This window comes from Aethalodelphis obliquidens, unplaced genomic scaffold (genome assembly GCF_003676395.1).
Source record: "Aethalodelphis obliquidens isolate GAN/ISIS:26980383/991018 unplaced genomic scaffold, ASM367639v1 scaffold4, whole genome shotgun sequence".
Taxonomy (NCBI): Eukaryota; Metazoa; Chordata; class Mammalia; order Artiodactyla; family Delphinidae; genus Aethalodelphis; species Aethalodelphis obliquidens.
Genome location: NW_020837948.1, coordinates 75,935,557 through 75,957,837, shown reverse-complemented (window position 1 = coordinate 75,957,837; position 22,281 = coordinate 75,935,557). Strand labels below are relative to the sequence as shown.

General features: G+C 41.0%; 1 protein-coding gene across 3 annotated transcripts in view; it reads right to left on the bottom strand.

Annotated features, from left to right (window-relative positions):
• The window catches only part of ARL15 (ARF like GTPase 15), a 419,297-nt gene that overhangs the window by 269,680 nt on the left and 127,336 nt on the right, over window positions 1–22,281 (bottom strand). For all 3 annotated transcript variants that reach the window (XM_027101127.1, XM_027101125.1, XM_027101126.1), the window contains one exon: window positions 14,057–14,201. In XM_027101127.1, the coding sequence (XP_026956928.1) occupies window positions 14,057–14,201 (145 nt within the window). The remainder of the gene's footprint in view (window positions 1–14,056; window positions 14,202–22,281) is intronic.

The following is a 22,281-nucleotide window of genomic DNA, read 5'->3' as shown; positions in this document are numbered from 1 at the left end:
TGTGCTCCACAACGGGAGAGGCCACAACAGTGAGGGGCCCGCGTACCTCAAAAAAAAAAAAAAAAGCCTACTTCTCTTCATCCTCACAGTACAACTCTCGTCAAGCCACCACCATCACCATGTGGTGAACCTCCTAACTAAACTCTGCATCTATTATTGGCCTCCTCAGTCATCCCCACACATTGGCAGAAGTGATTTCCTGAAATGTACTTCTGTTTACATCATTCCCCTACTTAAAAGGGTCTAATACCTTCTCACTACTCAAGGTATAGTTTGAAACACCTAACAAGGCCCTACCTGATCTGGTTCCTCTTTCCTTCCCTAGGCTTATTTTGTACCATCTCCCCCTCACTTAATATTCTTCAGTTCCTAAAACAAGCCATGTTCCTTCCATCTCAGGGCCTTTGCACCTACTGCTCCAAAAGTGTGTGTACTTTGCCCTTCTGGCAAACTCTTTACCCTTCAGGTGGTATCAGAACTTCACTTTGTCAGGCAGGCCTTCTCTGGTGTTCCTGAAATAGGTTGGTTTTTTTGGATCTGTGTGCTTGGGACACTCAGCATTTCTCCTACATGACTTTCACGGTTCTAATTACATATCAGTTTATTTACTTGTTTTATGTTTGTTCCCCAGCTAGACTGCAAGGATTCGTAATAGAGATACAGTGTACAGTGTATCTTGTATGCCAGTGCTTGGTCATAATAGGATCTCAATATTGGTTTAAAGATCTGTGCTAAGGGTTTATATTTAGTCAGCCCTCCATATCCGAGGGTTCTGCATCCACATATTCAACCAAACAGACCGAAAATATTTGGGAAAAAAATTTCCAGAAAATTCCAAGAAGCAAAACTTGAATTTGCTGTGTCCAGGCCATTTACATTGTATTTACATTGTATTAGGTATTATTGGTAATCTAGAGATGATTTGAAGCATATGGGAGGATGTGTGTAGGTTACATGCAAATACTGTATTTTTACATAAAGGACTTGAGCATCCTCAAATTTTGGTATCCGTTGCAGGGGAAGGTGGTCACCAGTCCCCCTCATATACCAAGCGACGACTGTATTTTAGCTCTTACGACCATCCTTAACTTAATGAACTAACTACTGTTCCAGGAAGCAAGTGAAGTCTAGAAGGGTTAAGTGCCTAGCCAAAAGTACTAAATGCTGTATTTAAAACCTGAACTCAGGTCTCATCACCTGAGTCCACCAGAGCTCCACACTATAGCACCTCTTCCACATACCAACAAGATGATGGATTCAAAATTTCCAATTTTGAACCTAAATAACGGTGGAGCTGACTGGAAAAAATACACACATACCTAATAATCCCACTAATTATTTTCCCTCGTATTTATAAATAATCCAACACAAGGAATCTATTTTGATTCTTGTGTTCTCAGGTCTATACTACATTTCCTTATTAATGGAGTAAAAATAATAGTATGAGTTTAGAGAGTACTTTTTTAAAGACGTTATTAATAAAACCAGGAACTCAGGAGGGGAGGGAAAATGTCCAACTGACTCAGCCATGACAGTGTGCTCGCTCTGTTCCTTCTTCGAAAAAATAAGCATCCTCCGACGCTCTTCTCAGGAAGTCAGTGAGCTGATGGAACAAGAGCACTGTCCTAAAACCCTGTCACAGCTCTTAGACTCACCAGGCACTTTTTTCTTTTTTTTATTTATTTTTTATGTTTTTACATCTTTATTGGAGTACAATTGCTTTACAACGGTGTGCTAGTTTCTGCTTTATAACAAAGTGAATCAGTTATACATATACATATGTTCCCATATGTCTTCCCTCTTGCATCTCCCTCCCACCCTCCCTATCCCACCCCTCTAGGTGGTCACAAAGCACTGAGCTGATCTCCCTGTGCTATGCGGCTGCTTCCCACTAGCTATCTACCTTATGTTTGGTAGTGTATATATGTCCATGCCTCTCTCTCGCTTTGTCGCAGCTCACCCTTCCCCCTCCCCATATCCTCAAGTCCATTCTCTAGTAGGTCTGTGTCTTTATTCTTGTCTTACCCCTAGGTTCTTCATGACATTTTTTTTTCTTAAATTCCATATATATGTGTTAGCATACGGTATTTGTCTTTCTCTTTCTGACTTACTTCACTCTGTATGACAGACTCTAGGTCTATCCACCTCATTACAAACAGCTCAATTTCGTTTCTTTTTATCCAGCTACTTTTTCTTGACTTTGAATCCCTCATCTGCAAAATGAGTGGACTAGATTAGCTTTTTAAAGTTTCCTCTAATGTTAGGATTCCATTATTTATATTAAACAAGGAGAAGGAAATAACAGTAACAACTGAGTCAACCATCAATGGCCTCCAGTATTTGGCTGAAGGCCTCAGGGGTAGGTCTCCCGACTCCATTCAAACAATTTGATGGCTGAAGCCTAAGTTACGTAGTCATTTTTTCCTGGCCTATTTAAGCTACATTAGTAAGACTGAAACCTCCCCTAAGATTTAACCCCACAAATTTTAATAAATATATGACTTAGCAACCCTTTGGGGAAATAATTGTTTGCATAGACTTTCAGCTTTTGTCTTTTAGTCCTTAAATCCAAAAAAGCCTGTGATACAAGGGAGATGGATTTGAAATTTTTTATGCGGGGAAAGCATTACTGGAATCGTAACAAAATTAGGTTTCAGAGGGAGGTTAGTCTATTTTTATTCATTGTGTGGAACACAGGACTATTTCGCTTGGACCTACAGACCAACCTCCCCCCTTCCCCTGCCACACATACACAAGCCTGCACACATGTACACAGGTACTCGGTGTGTGCTTCTGACATTCCTGGGTCACTCTAAGAACTGATAAAGGGAAAGACATTCCACAGATCTGGTGGCCTTGACTTGGACCAAGGACATGATTTATGCGTTAGTTTTGTGATGTTTGGACAATGGTCCAGCGAAATTCTTCTAAATATCATTTCAACATCATAAAAGGAAATTTAATCTACCAGCATTTATAAAACACAATTCTTTAGCAGATACCAAATTCGACTTTCTAACTTATTTCTTCTTAACGTGTATGCAGCTAATACTAAAGTTATTAAAATGTCTGATTCAAATTTTCATAAACTTTTCTGTATTTCTTTCAAATTACCATAATTGTTTTCTATTTTAACTGACTGACATATCACTTGACAAATTTTCAAACATGGTAATATATATCCCTAGAAGAGATTTTTCAACCTTTTTCAATTCCAAGTGTTCAATTTTCTCTAGATTGTTCTCTATGTTACAACAATATATTATCCTAAACCTTTAGACTCCATTCCTCTGTTTTAAAAAGAAAAAAAAGCGAATATTGTGTAATCTACAGGTTAACAATCCCTTTTATCAACAAATTCTTTGGGCATATACAGTCAAGGAATTCACTCTGGACAAAGTTCACTTTTGTTTCTAGACCAATGTGTAAGCTACTCAATTTTTTTCCTCTATCAGCAAGACCTGCTCTTTTCAGGACTTCTTGGCCCTTTGAGTTTTGACAATTTAAGTATCTTTTTAAAATTATGTCAAAGTAAAAGACTGCTGAAGTTAACAATCCAATAAAGTCTGTATTCCCTTTACTTCTGAAGAAAAGGCTGACATTCTTGCCTTGCTGAAATGGATAGACATACCCTTGTGTGTCATGTTTTCATTTTAAGGAACTAATTCTCAGTGTATCTTTTCAACTGTTCCAAACTCTTCCAACAAATATTTCATTTTTAATTGGCTTTATATTATCAAAACATTATAAAATAGAGAAATAATTTAAGAGAATAAAATTTCACACATAATTCGACCATACCAACAAAGCCCATAGTTACTTTTTACATTTTTTTTCCCATTTTTGATTCAAAAGCATAGTTTTGCAAGGTTTAATTTTCAAAATGAATGTAAATTTAATTTTCCTTGACAGAAGATCGTGTTTTCCAATATATGATCATTTCAACTGATGTACCACGAGTTAATTAACAAATTCCTTTAATATAGGACATTTAAATTACTTTAAAGTTTTAGTTATACAAAATGTTGCAAGGAATCAGTTTGTTCATACAGTTTCTTTGAAATTACACACTTAATGGAAATTCTTAGTGACACGCTTATTAGGCCAAGGGATGTAAATATTTTGGTAACCTTTAATTTATATGAATAACTTCTTTCAAAAAAAAACGGTCAACACACGTTTTGGTAAATTTAGGTATAAAATTAACATTTTCTTATTTATTTTCTAGTAAAGTTGAACTTCTTGTAAAGCCAAACCTTTCCATTTATTTGTTTGCCATTAATTCTTTTCCTGAATACCTTTGTGGACTTAGCTTAATTAATCAATTAGATTCTAGACACTACTTGTGAATGTGACTGAATTCTCTAAATGGGACTGTCATAAACTCTTATCTGTAATATCTGATAGAAATACTTCTCAACAGCATTGCTTTTACTTACATTTGTCATCTTAATCTTAGCTTTCCAGTCCTTCTAAACTTTTATGTAGTTAGCTTCCTTGCTCGTTCACTTTGTACATTATTCTCCGTAGGACCTCCTTCAGCTATTCTCCCGTCCTCACATTGAATGTTCACATGCACATGTGGCTTTCTGACCTCCTCATTTCTTCTAGTTACCTTTTCTTGCCATTGGGTTTTGTCATTTATTTTAGGACCTTCCTTTTACCTCCTTTCTTCTTCTTCAGCTGCATACATACACAACAAAAAGGAGCCGGCAGTTGAGTTTGAACAGGCTGGCAATGTCCGTCTGGAACTCTGGTGAGGACTGGGTTTTGTGGGTCCACTGATAACTAAAATCAGCCTGCTTGGTTCTCCTCTGCCTCCACCCCTCCTCTGTCACCACTAATTAGTTTCTCCAACCTCTTGCCCACCTTCATTAGCTACAATAATCATACAGACTCAACCAACAAGCATCTACCCCTTCTCTTCTCTTTGCACCTCATGCCCAACTCTGCCCTGCCTTTATCCTTGCAAAGCCCTCTCAATGAATCACAGGGAACCTCACCTTTGTTAAGAAAAGTCTTCTCTAGCCGCCAACATTTTCTTACCCGCTTTTCCTTCCTTCTTATACTAGCAAACAGAGCTTTTCCTTCCCTCATCAGGGCCAGCCAGGACAAGCTTTGCTTCCTTATAATGCTTTTACCGCTTTACCATACTCACCTCTTAATAACTTCCCAGCTAAAGTTGTGACATCTGTTTCTGTGTCGACCTTTGCATTTCCATCTACCAACTTTCAGGGCATTTGCTTATCTATCTGAATGAATTCAACACATTTGTCCACCACTCTATCTGCTTCTACTCTTATAGACAACATTCTCCAAACTAATGATCAAAGCTATCCTCCGAATTTTCAGATCTCCAAAACTATCAGATCTAAATTCACATTAGCCATCACTAATTTGTTGGTATAAAGTTGTAGATCCCATCAAATTTTCTACATAGATGATCCTGTCATCAGCAAACCAAGAAAGTTTTACTTATTCCTGGAAAACTTTTATTTCTTTTTCTTGTCCAATGCACTGGCCAGAATCTTTACTACAATGTTGAACAGAAGCGGTGAGAACAAACATCCATGTCTTATTCCTAATCAGACCAGGAATAAATTCTGTATTTCATCATTAAGTATGACAACAGCTATAGGGTTTTCATACATGACCTTTAACAGTTGAGGAAATTCCCTCTGTTCCTATTTTGGTGAGTTTTTATCAGAAATCAATGTTTTTTGTTTTTTTGTTTGCATCTCTTGAGATGATCACATGGTTTTCTTTTCTTAGCTTATTAATATTGTAAATTAAATTTACTGATTTTTGAACATGAAACCAACCCTGTATTCCTGGGATAAATGTTACTTGGTCATGACACATTATCCTATTAAAAATATACTACTTTAAGATTTGATTTGCAAGATTTTTGTTTATATTTTTGGTATCTATGTTCATGAGGGATATGGTATGTAGTTTTTTTGCAATGTCTTTATCTGGTTTTGACATTAAACTTGCTGGTCTTATAGAAGGAGTTGGAAAGTCTTCCCTCCTCCTTCAATTTTCTGAAAGATATTGTGTAGCAGTGGCATTATTACTTCAGATGTTTGATAGAATTCACCAGTGAAGCCAACTAAACTTCAAGTTCTTTTTCTTAAAAAACTATAATTTCAATTTCTTTAATAACTATAGATCTGGGCTTTCTATTTCTTCTTGAATGAGCTTTGATAACTTGTCTTTCAAGTAATTCATCCATTTAAGTTGTCAAATTTACTGGTATGAAGTTGTTCATAATATTCTATTATACTTTTAATATCTATAGACTCTATATTGATGTAATCTCTCTCATTCCTGATAATATAAATTAGTGTCATCTTTGATTTTTTTTTTCCCTGATCAGTTTGGCTAGAGTTTCTTAAGCTTTATTGATCTTCTCAAAGAAGCAGCTTTTGATCTAATGAGTTTTCTCTACTGTTTTTCTATTCTACTGATTTCCACTTTGATCCTTATTATTTCCTTTCTTTTGCTTACTTTGGGTTTGACCTGTCCGTCTCTTTTAGTTCCTTAAGGTGGAGGTTGAGGTCACTGATTTGAGGGCCTTCTTTCCTAATCCAGGGGTTCAGAGCTATGAATTTCCCCCACAGTCCTGCTTTAGAGACATCCCACAAATTCTGATGTGTTGTATTTTCATTCAGTATAAAATACTTTACAATTTCTCTTTTGATTTCTTATTTGATCCATGGGTTATTTAGAAGTACTTTAGTTTCCAAATATTTGGGGACTTTTCCAGAGATGGTCTTGATTTCTAATTCAATTCCATGTGGTCTGTAGTTTGAATACTTTTAAATTTATTGAAACTTGTTTTATGTCCTCAAATATGGTCTTATTTGGTAAATGTTACAAATGCACTTGAGAAGGTTCTCTGCTGCTGTTGTGTAGAGGGTTGTATACATGTTAATCAGGTCCAGGTGGCTGATAGTGTTGTTCAAGTCTACTACCTCTATTTTCTTCCTACGTGTTCTATCAATAATTGAGAGTACTGAAATCTCTGACTACAATTGTGGGTTTTGTCAGTTTTTGCTATGTGTAGTTTTGAAGTTATTACATACATAAATGTTTAGCATTGTTATGTCCTCTGATTCAAAGACTCTTTCATCATTATGAAATGAACTTCTTTATCCCCAGTATTGTTCTTTGCTCCAAAGTCTACCTTGTCTGATATTAATATAGCCGCTCCAACTCTCTTTTGACTCTTTCTTATGCCTATCGGCATAACGTATCTTTTTCCATCTTCTTACTTTTAATCTATTTGTGTCTTTATATTTAAAGTCAGCATATAGTTGGGTCTTGTTTTTTTAATCTAATCATATTCTCAGTCTCTTAATTGAGGAGTCTAGACCATTTGCATTTAATTTGATGACTGATGGTCAGGTTTGAGTGCTAACACCTTGCTACTTGTTTTCTACTTGTCCCATATATTCTTGTTCCCTTTTTTCCTGCCTTCTTTCTGATTAATTATTTTTTATAGTTCCATCTTATCTTATTTGTTGCCTTATTGGCTCTCACACTTTCTTTTGATATTTTAGTGGTTGCTTTAGGGTTTATAGTGTATCTTTAACTTATCATAGTCTACCTTCAAGTGTTATTAAACTACTTCACATATAAGAACCCAACAATAGTATATTTCCCTTTTTCCTCTATGACTTTTATTCTATTGTTCTCATGCATTTTACTTTTACATGTTATAAACTCCACAACATACTGTTTTTATTTAAACAGTTATAAAGAGATTTAAATAAGAACTAAATCTTATATAATTATCCATGTAGTCACCATTCTGTTACTTTGCTTTGTATAGATCCAGATTTCCATCTGTAATCATTTTTCTCCTGCCTGAAAAACTTCCTTTAGCATTTTCTTATAACTTTGGTCTGCTAGCAATAAATTCTTTCACTTTTTTAATGTCTGAAAAAGGCTTTATTTTGAGTTTCTTTTTGAAAGATACTTCTGTTGGATATAGGCTGATAATTATTTTTCCCTTCAGTACTTTAAAGGTGTGCTCCATTGCCTTCTCCCTTGCATCGTTTGCAGTGAGAAATCTGATGTCACTCTTATCTTTGTTTCTGTGTAACATCTTTTCTCTGTTTTTAAGATTTCCTTTTTGTATTACTTGGCATTCTCCAGAGAAACAGAACCAATAGGATGTGTGTATACACAGAAAAATGTTTCAAGGAATTGATTCATAATACTATGGAGGCTGGCAAGTCCAAAATCTGCAGGGTAGGTCAGTAGACTGGAGACCCAGGAAAGAGCCGATGCTCCAGTTCAAGTCCCAAGGCCACCCAGTGCAGATTTCCTTCTTGCTCTGGGGAAGTCAGTCTTTTGTTCTATTCAATCCTTCAACTGGTTAGATGAGGCCCAACCACATTATATAAAGAAATTTACTCAAAGGCTGCGGATTTATATCTTAATCTCATATAAAAACGCACTCACAGAAATATTCAGAACAATGTTTGACGACATACCTGAGAACTGTGGCCCAGCCAAGTTGACACATAAAATTAACCATCACACTCTTATCACTGGCTTTAGTAATTTTATTAGGATGTAACTTGGTGTAGTTTTGTTCATATCTCTTGTGCTTGGGGTTCAATGAGCTTCTTGGATTTGTTGTTTATCTTCAAGTTTGAAAACATTTCAGCCATCATTTCTTCAAATATTTTTTTCTGTCCCTTTCTCCACCGCCTCACCTTGATAGATTCAAAGTTAGGTGTTGCCATATATTAGGTGACTTGGAGTTGTCCCACAGGTCACTACTGCTCTTTGCATTTTCCATTTTCTCCTCTCTCTCTACTGTGAGTAGTCCCGAATGCTAATGCCCGTCAAGGTCATTAATCTTTTTTCTGCAATGTCTAATCTGTCATTAATCCTATCTGGTATATATTTCATCTCATATATTGTAGTGCTCACCACTAAAATTTGTATATGGTTTTTTAGATATTTTGCATGTCTATACTTTTATAATAACAGTTTTAATGTCCTTCTTTGTTAATTCTAATCTTTGTGACAGTTATGAGTCAGTTTCAATTCACAGGTTATTCTTCTCATTATGAATCATGTCTTCCTGCCTCTCTGCATGCCTGGTAATTTTTGATTAAATGTCAGACATTGTGAATTTTACCTTAAGTGCTGGATAATTTTGCTTTCTGTAAATCTTACACAGCTTTGTTCTGGGGTGTATTAAAGTTTCTAGGAAACTGTTTGAGCCTTTTGTCTTATTAATATGATTTGCTACATGCGTCTAGGGCAGTGCTCAGCTTAGAGCTGATTCCTAAGGCAAAACCTTCCTTAGTACTCGACCCACTACCTCGTGAATTGTGACTTTTCCAATCTGGCTTGTGGTAACAGGCATAACTCTCAGTCCTGTGTGAACACCAGGCACTGTTCCCTCTAGCCCTTTCAGATGGTTCTTTTGCTAGCCTTGAGTAGTTTCCTCATGTGCATGCAATGAATACTATGACACATACTCAAAGGAGACCCTCTACAGATCTCTAGGGTTCTCTCTCTGTACAAGTCTGTCCTCTCCAGTACTGTGTCCTAGGAACTCTAGCTGCCCTAGTCTCTCCAGCTCTCAGCTCTATCCCCTCAATGCAGGGAGTCCACTGAGCTCCACCTCACTTCCCACTGGAGCTGTGCCATGGCCTGGGAACAGTCTTGAGGCAGTAGGCTGGGGCAACTGTGGGGCTCATCTCATTTGTTTCTCATCTCTCAGGGATGACTAACCCTTGTTGCTTGATATTTACTTTCTTAAAAACTGTTTTATATATCTTGTCTGTGTTTTGTTCCCCCCTTTTGGTTATTTCAGGTGGGAGGGTAAGCCAGTTCTAGTTACTCTGTCTTGACCAGAATCAGAAGTCTTCACTTATTCTTGCACTCCCTGCCCTCTACTGAACATCTTCAGTGTTTCCTTCTTCCTGATCACCACCCTTACACCTCTGTCCACTAGCATGCTCACATGGCACATTTCCTTGCAAAAATAAACTCCTTCACCACTGCTTCCTGTGTTTCTGTCTTTCTGTTACCTTCTTAAAAGAGTAATCTATGTGCAATCTTAGCCAGGGGCCCAAGGAGTAAAATGGACAGTCTGTGCCTCATTCCCTCTGCATGCTCACCACCCTCTCATGGTTCATGTTAGTTTCTACCCCAACGCTCTATTGAAACTGGTCTACCATTGGTCATTAATGGTCACCACATCCATGGCCTCCTCTCAGATTTTAGACTTCGGTTTATATTATTTAATTCTGGTTCCTTTGATCTATTGTTCACATTTGACTTATATGATACTATATAGAACTGCCTGGTTTAGATTCCCTGTTTAATGCAGATGCTAGAATGTAAGCTCCAAAGGGCAAGGATATTTGTCTAGTTTGTTCACTGACGCACCCTTAGTGCCTAAATCAGTGGCAATCATGTAACAGGCATTCGACAAATGCAGAAAGAATGAATGAAATATAGTTGGTGCTTAGCATCTTCTCCTCCCTCTCTGCTCATCATCCCTCAACAATCTCATGCAAATCAACAATTCAGTTGTATCTCAAATCTAGATCTCTTGCTATAAGCTCTCTTTAGTCAGCCTGTCTTTTGGCATTTGGATCACTGTTGAAAGTCCTGCCAACACCTCAAATTAGCATGTCCAAAACTAAGCTCATTATCTTGTATCTTAAAACTGTCTGTCACCTTCTTCCCACTTTTTATATTTCACTCAGTCACCAGCTAGAAGTCATATTTGATTCTTTTCCTTTCCTCTCTATTTCCCAATATCTTTGACAGTTTTATAGGATTAATGACATCTGCCTCTAACTCTCCATTCCTCACAGCCCCTGATGGATCACCTCTCCATGTTACAGGTCTCTCTCAGTAGCTTCTCTAGTCTCTAGCTTTGGGTCACAACTCATGCTATACCTCCATATCTTGGGCCTCAACCCAGTAAGATCACGAACTGTTCTCCAAATACACCCTATGCTTTCTATCCTTACTCTCCTCACCCCGTTCCTTAGATTCTCCCCCTCATATGAGGCCCTATTTGAATGAGGCCTTCTTTGATCCCACAGATTAGAAATGATCACTCTTTTAACTTTCATATTTATACCATCAAGTATAGCACTTATTCTGTCTTAGCTCCTGGCATATATTAAACATTCAATAAATTTAAACTGTTTATCATGGTAATCCTACCCCAGGTATAAACTTCTTGATAGCCGAGACCTCCAAACAGGTCTCCAAAAAAGGCACTGCGCCTGGTTCAGGACAATGACAACTCATAGAAGCTTGATATCCAAAATGTCAGCCAACTTACTAATTCATCAGAAAATCAATTAGCGCACAATGTTACAACGGGTTCCAGTAAGAGGAAAACATATTATTAAAAAATTGAATAAAAGCAAATATAGAACATATTGCATTGCAATTTATAAATAATAAATTATAAAATTATTTACAGATAATTTTGTACATTGTAATTCAAAACTGTGCTTCTAGCAATAGTGCTTCTCATTTCTACCTCCGATAAGTGAAGAACGGTATACTTGTGTTACTCATACATATTTTGAAGGAAGTTATTTTGCTTTAAAAGAATTGTTAAGTTAATAAAGTCTGCATATTACGTAACACATTCCTCAGAAGACGTCCACAGCTTTACAGACAACTAGCAAATAATACTCTCATCAGAAATTCTAAGGCTTGGGTACCACTAACCTTCATTTGGAGACCTGCACTGGCATCCTACCTCTGTCATTAACTGTGTGAAAACAGCCATATCACCATACCTTTGAGCCTCAGATGATTTAAAGACAGAATATGGAAAAAGAATCTTACCTGTCATAAAAAGCAGTTATGAGGTTCAGAGAGGTACGATATTTTATGTAAAAACATATGGATTCAATTTACTGTTGCAGGCTTATTCACTCAACAAGCATCTTAGCTATGTCCAAATCGTGTGCCAGGATCTGGAGGCACAAGCTAAATAAGATGCTCTATCTGCCCCTTAGCCTGGGGAGATAAATGTGTCAACAGCAGTGTCTCAGGCACTAAATGGTAGAGAGATAAACACTTCACAGTGGGAGAGCAGGGAGTTCTCAGTTCCATGTGGGGGAAAGGAAGGTAGTTAGAAATGGCTTCCTGCAACAGGCCACACTTGAGCTCTGTTCATCCTCCCTGTGGCCTCACCAGTCATCATGAACCCCTCAAGCTTTTCCTCATCCTTTAATCAAGCTATGACTCTGTTTCTTCACAGGTCCACAGTTTCTTATCTACAATTCTAAACTCTGAAAAGCCTTCAAAGCCTGCACTCTTCCCCTAACTTATTTGGTGGCAAAACCTGGCCTGAAATGAGGTAAGGCTCTTGGTCATCAATATTTTTCCTACTTACAGGAAATCCTAGTCAACGGTTCCACCATATACCCTTCACCTAAGCCAGGACCTGAGTCACCCTTGGCTTCTCTCTCTCCCTCATCCTCCAAACCCAACTGGCCAGCAAGCTCTGTCAATACTAGGCCTGCAATAAGTATCCTATCTATTCCCTCCCTCCTCCCTCCCCCTCTCTTCTCCCTCCCTCCCATCACTGTCTTAGTTAATGGCTAATGGAGCTTTCCACAGTTCAGCCTCAGCATCATGGCTAGCGTGATCTTTCTCAAATGGATATTTTATCACACAGTTTCTCTTTGCTTAAAGTATGTGCAGATGTCTCTGTGCTATCTACAAAGCTCAAATTCCTGAGTGTGGTATAAAAGGTTTGCCAAGATTTGGCCACTGCCTATCTCCTGTGACTCAACTCGTGGCATTCTACTAACCATGTGTCGCAGCCACTCGGAAATGTGGTTCCCAGGAGGTAGCAACCTGTTTCAGGCCCCTCTGCCTTCACACAGCTTCCCCTCTGTCCCCAAATCTTCTTTCTTCTCCCACCTCACTCTCTTATTCCTGCTTGTCTGCCAGGCTTGCTCGTCCTCAAGATCCAATGTAGAAAACTCCATCATGTATCATCCTCCCCTTCCCCCAGTCCGAGCAAAACTGATTGCTTCTCCTCCTTTGTGTATTTCTGGACACAAGCTTAATGTCTGTGTGGCTCATAGCCTGAGTCTCCTGGAGTGCTGGGATCACTGCTTATCCCCAGTTTCTAACACTGGACCTAGCACATGATAGGTGTTCAGAAAAGAAAGCTGTCTGAATGAACAATCTTTTTAAGTTTCCCCGACAATGTCCCAGCCCACTCCTTCCCTGTCAGTTCTCCCACAGCAGCTCTGGTTTTCACCTCCCATAATTTTCTCTAGTTAACACTTGTCTTTCCCGCTTCATTTTCAGAGGAAAAAGAGGACACTTTTGGCGAGTGAGAAAAGTTCTTGGTAGCACTTTGATACTCTGGGCCACATAATTCCTCACGGAGGGCGCCCGTCCTGTGCACTGTAGGATGTTTAGCAGCATCCCCGGCCTCTACTCAAAAGAAGTCAGTAGCACCCTGCCCAAGCTGTAAGAACCAAAATGTCTCCAGACATTGCCAGATGTCGCCTGGAGAGCAAAATCTGCCCTGATTGAGAACCACTGCCTAGACTGACTTTTCTTGGCCACCTCAGGGAACAACATGGTAAACCTGATCAACGGTCCCTGTGCCCACCATCTTCCAGGGAAGAAGATTCAGACTATCACTTGTACCGTGTAGGGAGCGTGTGACCAACACAAGTAGGCTAGAGTGACACTTCAAGGGAGGAGGACGCTCAGTGGGCCTGAGCTGAACCCATCTATCACAGTACAAGAATTCCAGGTTGCGAGGTTAGTTTCTATCAACATCCTCCTGGCTTGATTTATTCAGTGGCACTGAAATGACCAACTAGAGGGATGAAGCGTGCAGCAATTTGATGCTATTAAAGCCCCCCTTAAATATAGTTTGAAAAATAGAGTATCTAAAAATAAATAATCAACAGACTGAAGCATTTCAGTGAAATGAGGGGACCCCACCAACAGCATAGGAAACGAGAGCATCCCAGGGGTGAGGAAGAAAAGGGTGAGAAGCCGGCGCTGTACCCACCTGTGGTCGACACCACGCTGTTGGGGCTTTCGCTGCAGAGCTTGGACAGGAGGCTGGTCTTGCCAGAGCCCGTGAGGCCTATGCAGACCAGGTCATACTCTGGGCGCGCAGGTGGTGGTCCCTTGCAGCAGAGTGCTCTAAAACACTGCCGAGAGAGGGGAAATGCAGCGCTTTTAAGCATGACTGTAGGCACAAAGCTTAGTCACATTTCAAATGACTATGTACTGAGAGGTAATTAAATAACCTATTGACCCTACGGAGGAAAGGGACCTTTAGAGTGAGAGACCAGGAGGACACCGCCTTGACGAAGCAATCAAAGTTAACTTCCCAGGAATGAGACCCACTCGGACTTGCCGGCTCCCCTCTTGCTGAGACGGGGGCACCGCGAGGGGTGCCACGTCATTATGCAGCTTTTCTGCCAAAAATGCACCACCTTCATCCAAGCACGAGGAAATCAGACGACACCTCCGCGAGGAGCATTCTGCAGGACAAGCAGCCTGTTCTCTAAAACGTCAAAGAAAGACTGAGGAACTGTTCCAGGTTAAAGAAGACTAGAGAGACATAACGAATGCCATGCCTCCTGGATTGGGCGGGGGAAGAGACATCATAAACGACAGTGTTGGGACAACAAGTGACAGCTGACTAGAGACTGAATAGCAGAGCCTGCAATGACAGTATCACTGAAGGTTACAGTTTCTGAATTTAATCAACGGACTGTGGTTATGTAAGGAATATCACTGTCCTGAGAAAACACATACGATAGCACTTAGAGATGAAGAGTCTTGACATCTGCAATTAACTGGCTAAGAACATTTCTAAATCTCTATCTCCATCACCATCTCCACGCCTAGATGGTGAGGAATGTGATAAAGCAATCATGGTAAAATGTTAATGACTGGGGAACCTGAGTAGAGTCTACAGGAAAGTTCCGTGTACTAGTCTTCCAGTGCTTTGATGTTATTTCAAAATAAAATGCTTTTAAAAAGCATTAAATAGAATTCCTGTGTATATCACCGCCATCTTGACTCTTGCTAAATCTTGCTTCAGGTCAACTGACCTCAGGGTACTATGAACTGCCGTTTGCTCTGCAAGGGTTAAAGACAAGGGGATTTGGGAGGCTGGAAGCCACTCATGCAGTTTTTGGTCTTTCTACTTATTTGACATCTACTTATTAGGGGCCATCTATGTGCCAGCTTGTAGAGTCTGAAGCATTTAGGACCTGAAAGATTCAACAGAGGAAGAGGGAGACAGAGAGGTAAGAGGGAGGCAGACCTACTGACTTCTGGGTCCTTTGGAGATCATCAGAGAAGAGACCTATAAAATGTCTGTGCTAATTCTTCTTACTCAGATGAAATGTGACGCCTAACTGGCTGTCATACTCTCATAAACCAAGCTTGATTATTCCTCACCCTCACTTCTCACATCCACGTTAGTCAACTGACAAGTCCAGTCCATACGACCTCTGAAACAGGTCTAGAATCTGTCTGCCTCTCTCCAGCCCAGGCCACCGCTGCCTGGACAACATCAACATCCTCCAATGGGTCCCAGTACATTCACCGTTGCCCCCTCTATTCTCCACACGGCCTCCATAATGATCATCATGGTCTACAAGACCTTCCATGATTTCTTCCACCCACCCCTCCAGCCTCACCTCCATGATTCTCCTCTTACTCTCCCTCTCACCCTCCCACCTCCAGTCACGCTGACCCTCTGGCACCTCAAGGCATTCAACATACGCCTCTCCCTCTTCCCTCCCAACTCTTGGCATAGCGAATGCTTCATTGGCTTTCGGGTCCCAGTTAGAGCACCCCTTCCTCAGGGCCGCCTGCTCTGATGCTAAGAGTACATTAGCAATTCATGTCAAGCTCTCACAGCACTTTTGTGAATTCAGCACACAGACTATTAGAGTTTCTCATTCATCACCAGACTGTGGGAACCATATCTGTCCATCTTCATCCTAGTATCCACAGTGCTTAGCAGAGAACACGGCATAGAAGCCACCCTCAGTGAATAACTGTTGAATGACGAATGAATGACATTTAAATTTCGCCTAAGAAAAGAGAAAAGAAAATGTAAAGGCTAGTAGGAAGCTTGATCTAGGCTCTCTCTGGGTCCCCCATGCTTCAAGAAAATAGTGTTAAAATAAAAGACACGCTTGACTTTTTCACTGCTCTTCAATGCCAGAAGTTTTAGCCCAGTTACCAAAAGAGTGGTTTTGATGTGCACGACCTACTTTCTTGGTATGAAAGACCTTCTTTTTGTCCTAAATTCACTTTTCCTCGGCTTTTAAGGGGCTCTGCCTACTTCTGGTAAATTCTATGATTACCTAATCCATATTCTTCATGGATTTATTAAACTCTAATCATATTTCTTCTCCCCTGTTTAGAGCCTGAGGAGTCCTAATTATTTCAGTCTGCCTTCATATAGCAGCCCCTGCCACTCCTCCATCATATTCGTGACTCTTCTCTGGCCTTACTTGAGCTCCATTTTGCCTCTCCTACAAGATTAATGACTATGACAATAAAAAGCATTCTAGATGCCAATACATCTCATCCCAGATTCATATGAAGGCTGGCTGATAATGTCTGACCTTTTGCAAACTTTTTCTTACCCATAAAAGAAACAAGTCTCCTGGACTCATGATTAGAGTTTTCCTGAGAGACAGATGTATGTATGTATGTATTCCCTCAAAGACTGGCTAGCAGCCATTCACTAAGAAGAGCTCTGCCAGGTTCAACTATGACAGACAACAGCACCAGTCACACAGTGGTTTCTCTTACTGGGCTGCTGGGATCTTTGTTGGGGGGAGAGGGGAGAGACCCTATTCCTGCTCTGGACAGCACCACTCATGCTCAGCTCCTCTGCCAGAACTCCCTTGGGCTAGCTCCTGGCAAGAGACCCGTTCAACTACCCTGGCCCAAACTATCATCAGTCTTAAATACAAGATGAAATTGCAGGTGACTGATTGCTATATATTGCCCAGTTTCAATCATTCACGTGGCAATATTACTCAACATATTTTGGCCCAAAGTTCCAGAATTTCATTTTCATGTTTTTTGTAAACTCCAGAGTGTAAAAACTTTGCAGCCAAGCCCAATAATATCTACATCACCTGCTCATTTATTCTAGGTCACCTACGACATGTCTGACATAAAAGGCAATTTAGCAGTGACGTTCTACTCCACTCTCGTCTTTATCTCCTCTCTCTCTGTTCTCCCCAGTGACGCCGTCTCTACCCCAGAGTTCCAATCATGCAGATGGTAAAGGCATGTAACATGACATCTCCCCTCTCCCCCAGTCTCCTTCTGGAATTTCAGGCTCCATATTTCAACTGTTCTGAAAAAACCCAAACTAAACCAAATCTGAATAAAACAAAAGCCCCCCCCCCCCGCCCCGCAAACCACAGTCTGTAAGAATGAGACATTTTGGAACATAAAAAGCATAAAGGTTAGACTGACAATTGTTCTAAGGCAGGATCTTTGAAATAAGTCACAGACTCTTGGAGTATTTATTTGAAATAAATAAATCCTATGGTTAACAGGGGTAGTGTCAGATTCAAGCCATAAAATAAGACTCTTAAAACTATGCTACTTCAAATGGGGGAAGAATGTTCATGTTTTTGGAGTCAGTTCCTAAAAACTGTACAGAGTTTTCACTTGGTTTTCGTTTTAAAACTTAATGAAGCTTTGGATCTCATAGTCAATTTACTTAAAATTACTCATTTTGGCCTCTAGACTATACTGTACCAAAGTTCATTGTGTCTGTCTCCTACAGCAGCTCGTGCATTGTTAAGGGTAAGCCCCTTTCACTGGTGTACAATGCTAAACACAATGCCGTCGGCCGTCCTGACAGCAAGCGGCAAACTCAGGCTTCATTCCCAGGCCAGACACTGAGGCATTGTATGACTCCGTGCAGGCCCATAAACCTCGGCGGCTTCGGTCTCCCCATGATTAACCAGTAACGTTTTAACACTATCGGCCACTTCCTTTCTTTAGGAGGACATTAGGAGGCAACAGTTCAGTGCATTATGCTATGAGAATACAGGTAAATAAGTGCCCATCTTCCTAAGGCATCTTAGGTGATTGTTAGCTTTCTTGGGCAAGGGCCTGGCAGCCCACCATACAGCCCAGACTGTGGTACTTCCCTTCCAGCGGCCCACAGCAGTCACCACATGCTCCAACCCATCCCAGTCCAACCCAAGACACTAAAGACACACAATCCTTACCCTTCACTTGCAGCAGGCAATAGAGAACAGGGTAACTATGGCGGGTGGGGGGGGGGCAGGGGAAGATGGCATCAGACAACCAAGGTCACAGCCTCTGTTGCCTAGATTGCTTTAGTTCACAGGTCTTTTCACATAGGGTCCGTTATGACTTGCTCCTTTCCAAAAGAACCCAGTGTCTCTCTCTTATCATGTCAGGATGCAGGATGTTACCCCCCAGCATGCATCCATAAGCTTCTACCAACACTGTATGTGAGGAAACAGTGTGTCAATATCTTGAGAGAGGGCCAAGACCGGAATCACCAGTAGTAACTCTGTGTCGTAGACTTTGGACAAATTGTATAACCTTTAGCTAAAAGGTGGATTAGCCAAAAAGCCCAAGCAAAACCTTAGGAATATTTGCTTGAAGGAGGATGATCACATGTATCAGGGAAAAAAATAAGCAAAAGATTAAATTGCAAGTATTTCAGTCTGGTGGTCTAGCACCAAGGCAGCAAGATTATCTTAAAATGTCCCCATTTCTGTTGGGGACAGCGCCAGACATCGGTAGGTCTGTCGAGCACTGTACACAGCAGGACTCAGTGAATAACTACTCAACAAATTGACGCTGTAAAGCACTAATGAAGCACTTGACTGTATATCGCACTTCCCTCTACATCTCCACCTTAATGATGCCAGCCACCCTCCAGATCACTCTCTAGTCCCTCAAACAGTCTGAGCACTTCGTGTTTCTGTGCCACCCGGGTCCTGTGCACTCAAGAGGAAATCTCCCCTCTTTTCTACTTGGCAAATTCCCATTCAAAGTTCTGCTCAGACGGCACCTCCTCCGGAAAGTCTCCCATTCCCCCGGCGAGAACTACTCCTTTCTTCCACTCTTTGGTCCTTTACCACACTTCTAGCGCTGCAGTGAGTATTATGCCCCGTGCATTTTTTACTGACTGTAAGAATCATTAGATGACAGAACTATGCACACTGACCCAAAGACATATTCATCCTTGGTCTGATTGTTGGTTCAAAAAGTTTAATTTTACAGCTACCAAGGGTGGCCAGGCACCAAAGCAGAGGAGCAAAGCTGTCATACAATTCACCATTCTAGACAGAGTCCTGCTCGAAATCTTCCCCCTCTGGCACTGGCCCCTGCATTGCCCACATCTCCTACCATTCCGTCTCGCTAAATCCCTAGCCTTTGGGGACATGGCATTTGTTTCAATTGATGCTCTGTTTTTCATCATGAATACATGATTTTATTCTGCGCATGATTTCAATTGGATTGAGGCTCTCTCTGTAGAGTTGCTGGAAAATTTTCTTCAGTCAGTGTCGGGGCTTCCCACAGCTATACAGTCACTGCCCGAGCCCCATACTACCTCTTCCTTATTTAAATACGGGTCTTCCCAAACAAAAACCGGAGTTTTCCTATGGCGGATGACCAGGTCTTTCCTTGGAGTCCTCAGGTGAGGCCTGGCACTGTGCTCAATAAATACTTGTCAGATTAACAAGAAAACAGTTAGTTGGTACCTAAAAGCAAGAGAAGTCACCCATGACTTGAAGTGGATATATTTCTTAGGTGGTTTGGTTTCAAAACCAAAAAGAGGCATCTATATATTCTGAACCTCACCAACTCTCACAATGACAAAAGGAAGTCAATTTCTAGAATGTTTTCTAACACTAAACATGTTCACTGAATAAAACATTAAGAAGCATATTAATATCCAAAACTACAAGATTTAAAATATTTTCCGGGCTTCCCTGGTGGCGCAGTGGTTGAGAGTCCGCCTGCCGATGCAGGGGACACGGGTTCGTGCCCCGGTCCGGGAGGATCCCACATGCCGCGAAGCGGCTGGGTCCGTGAGCCATGGCCGTTGAGTCTGCGTGTCCAGAGCCTGTGCTCCACAATGGGAGAGGCCACAATGGTGAGAGGCCCACGTACCGAAAAAAAAAAAAAAAAAAAAATCCAAGTCTATAATAGTCAAATATGGGTCTGTCTTTTGAAAATACAACCAAACATGTTTATAGGGCTTGTAAGAGCTGCTTAAGCTCTGGAAAAGACACGAGGAAGAATCGTGTCCTAATAACACAAAAACAAAACCCAAGATGGTCAGTACTATTAAGCACAAGATATAAATGATTTGTGTGTTAATTCACTTATAAGAACAACCCAATGAGAAAAAGCATCGATACTTTGCACTTTCCATTTTAAGACTGGGAAATTGAGGCCCAAAGAAGTTAAACTTGTTAAGTGGAACCAGGATTTGAACCCTGGCAGTCTGGCTCCAGAGCAATTTTCTGAGTGATGGGAATGAAAAGCCTCTAACATCTGAGAGTGTGTCACGTAGAGGCGACGTTCGGGGCATTCTTCGTAGAGGGCAATGTACAGATACGAAAATATGCCAGAGTTTGTAAGGTACAGAGTAAGGGCCAGAGCTGGGGCTCCAACCCGGGCTATTTGGCTCCAGAGCTCTTACTCATGTCCTCTTGGCCTTGGTACAGCCACGTCTGGAGTCAGGGCTCAGAGCCTTGGAAGCGGGGTGTTGTCTCGAGGGAGTGAAGGGGGGCTTTAACAAGGCTGCCTGTGTAACTGGACAGATGCCTGGCAGAGGAAGGGGAAGATGCAAGTCTCGGTACTGCTTCCTTCATTGCACTGTCCGGCTCATGGCCTTTCATTCTGGGCAGACACCCTGCATCTCTCTCCCTGGACAGTTAGAGGAACTGGGTTCCTTTGGGGCAGACTTAGGGAGCAGGGAAGGAGGAGGGGGGCTGGCTGGGCTGGAAGACAAGGGGATACTGAAGGGCTGCTGGCTTCTCTTTCCCGCTGTTTGCTTCTTCCATTTAACCCTTTTTTGTCCTCTGGAAAGGACAAAGCTTGTCTATGAAGAGAATCTAGCTGCACAGATTTCTGATTCTAAACATGGTAAATAAGGGGAGAAAAAAACCTTTAAGGGAACAGTTCTCAAGTTTTCCCCTTTAAAATGTGTGCATGTAAACTGTACCTCAATAAAGTAAATAAACAAGCAAATACTAAACAAAATAATATGCATTGGGGAAGAGTATGGGAGAAAATACATAAATAAACTGGGCTGTGTGGAAATCCATGTCAAAGAGATGGTCTATATGAACATGCAAGCTTTTAGCTGATCCTTTCTTTCCATCTGCAAGAAGAAAAATGAATTTCAAAAATGCTCTGATGTCTTGGATTATTTAGTAGGTCTTGCAAAGAAGTGAAAAGAATATAAATTCCAAACGGCACCTCAGCTACAGAAATAATCAGCAGGGCAACAGTGTACTGTGAAGAGGCCCTTGATCACCAGACGGATCCCAGCAGACGACCCCTCCCCAGGTTACAAGAGCAATCCACTTTTTGAGGTGAAAAATCCTGTGGCCCTTTAAGACCCTAGTGGGAAAAACAATAAATTGTTTTTACAGAAGATGGGTCAAACCTTTCGGCCATGTGGGCTGCTCTGAGCTCACAGATTGTCCCAGGGCTGAGGCTTCTGGCCAATACATCACACTGCCTCAGGACACTAAGTCTGTCTTTGCCTTACCCTTTGTATTTCTCAATCCACATTCCTTTTTGGGGTGAAATACTCCATTATTTCTGCTTTGTTCTGGGCTGTCTCCTGTCTCTGTCCCTATTAACTCGTGGCAACAAAAGAAACAAACAGAAGCAGGGGATTTCATGCTTAGCAGCTACAGACATTGGCCTCACGGCTTTGCAGAGGGGCAGACATTTGAGACTTTGAATGGAAGAGAGTGCCGCGGCGCTGAACCAGACCAGGGGCCCACGTGGCTCCCAGTCTGTGCATCAGTCATCCTGAGCAGTGGCATTCATGAGTCCTGGTACGTGTATTTCCAGATGAGCCACAAGTGGGGTTTTAAAAGTTAAGGCACGTATCTGATAATTAGATTTAAAGAGACTCTAATTCGAGATTCTCCTATATTCTAGCAATCCAAAATTTCAGGTCTTCTCATATTGGAAATAGATCAGGGGGATAAGATTTTTTTTTTT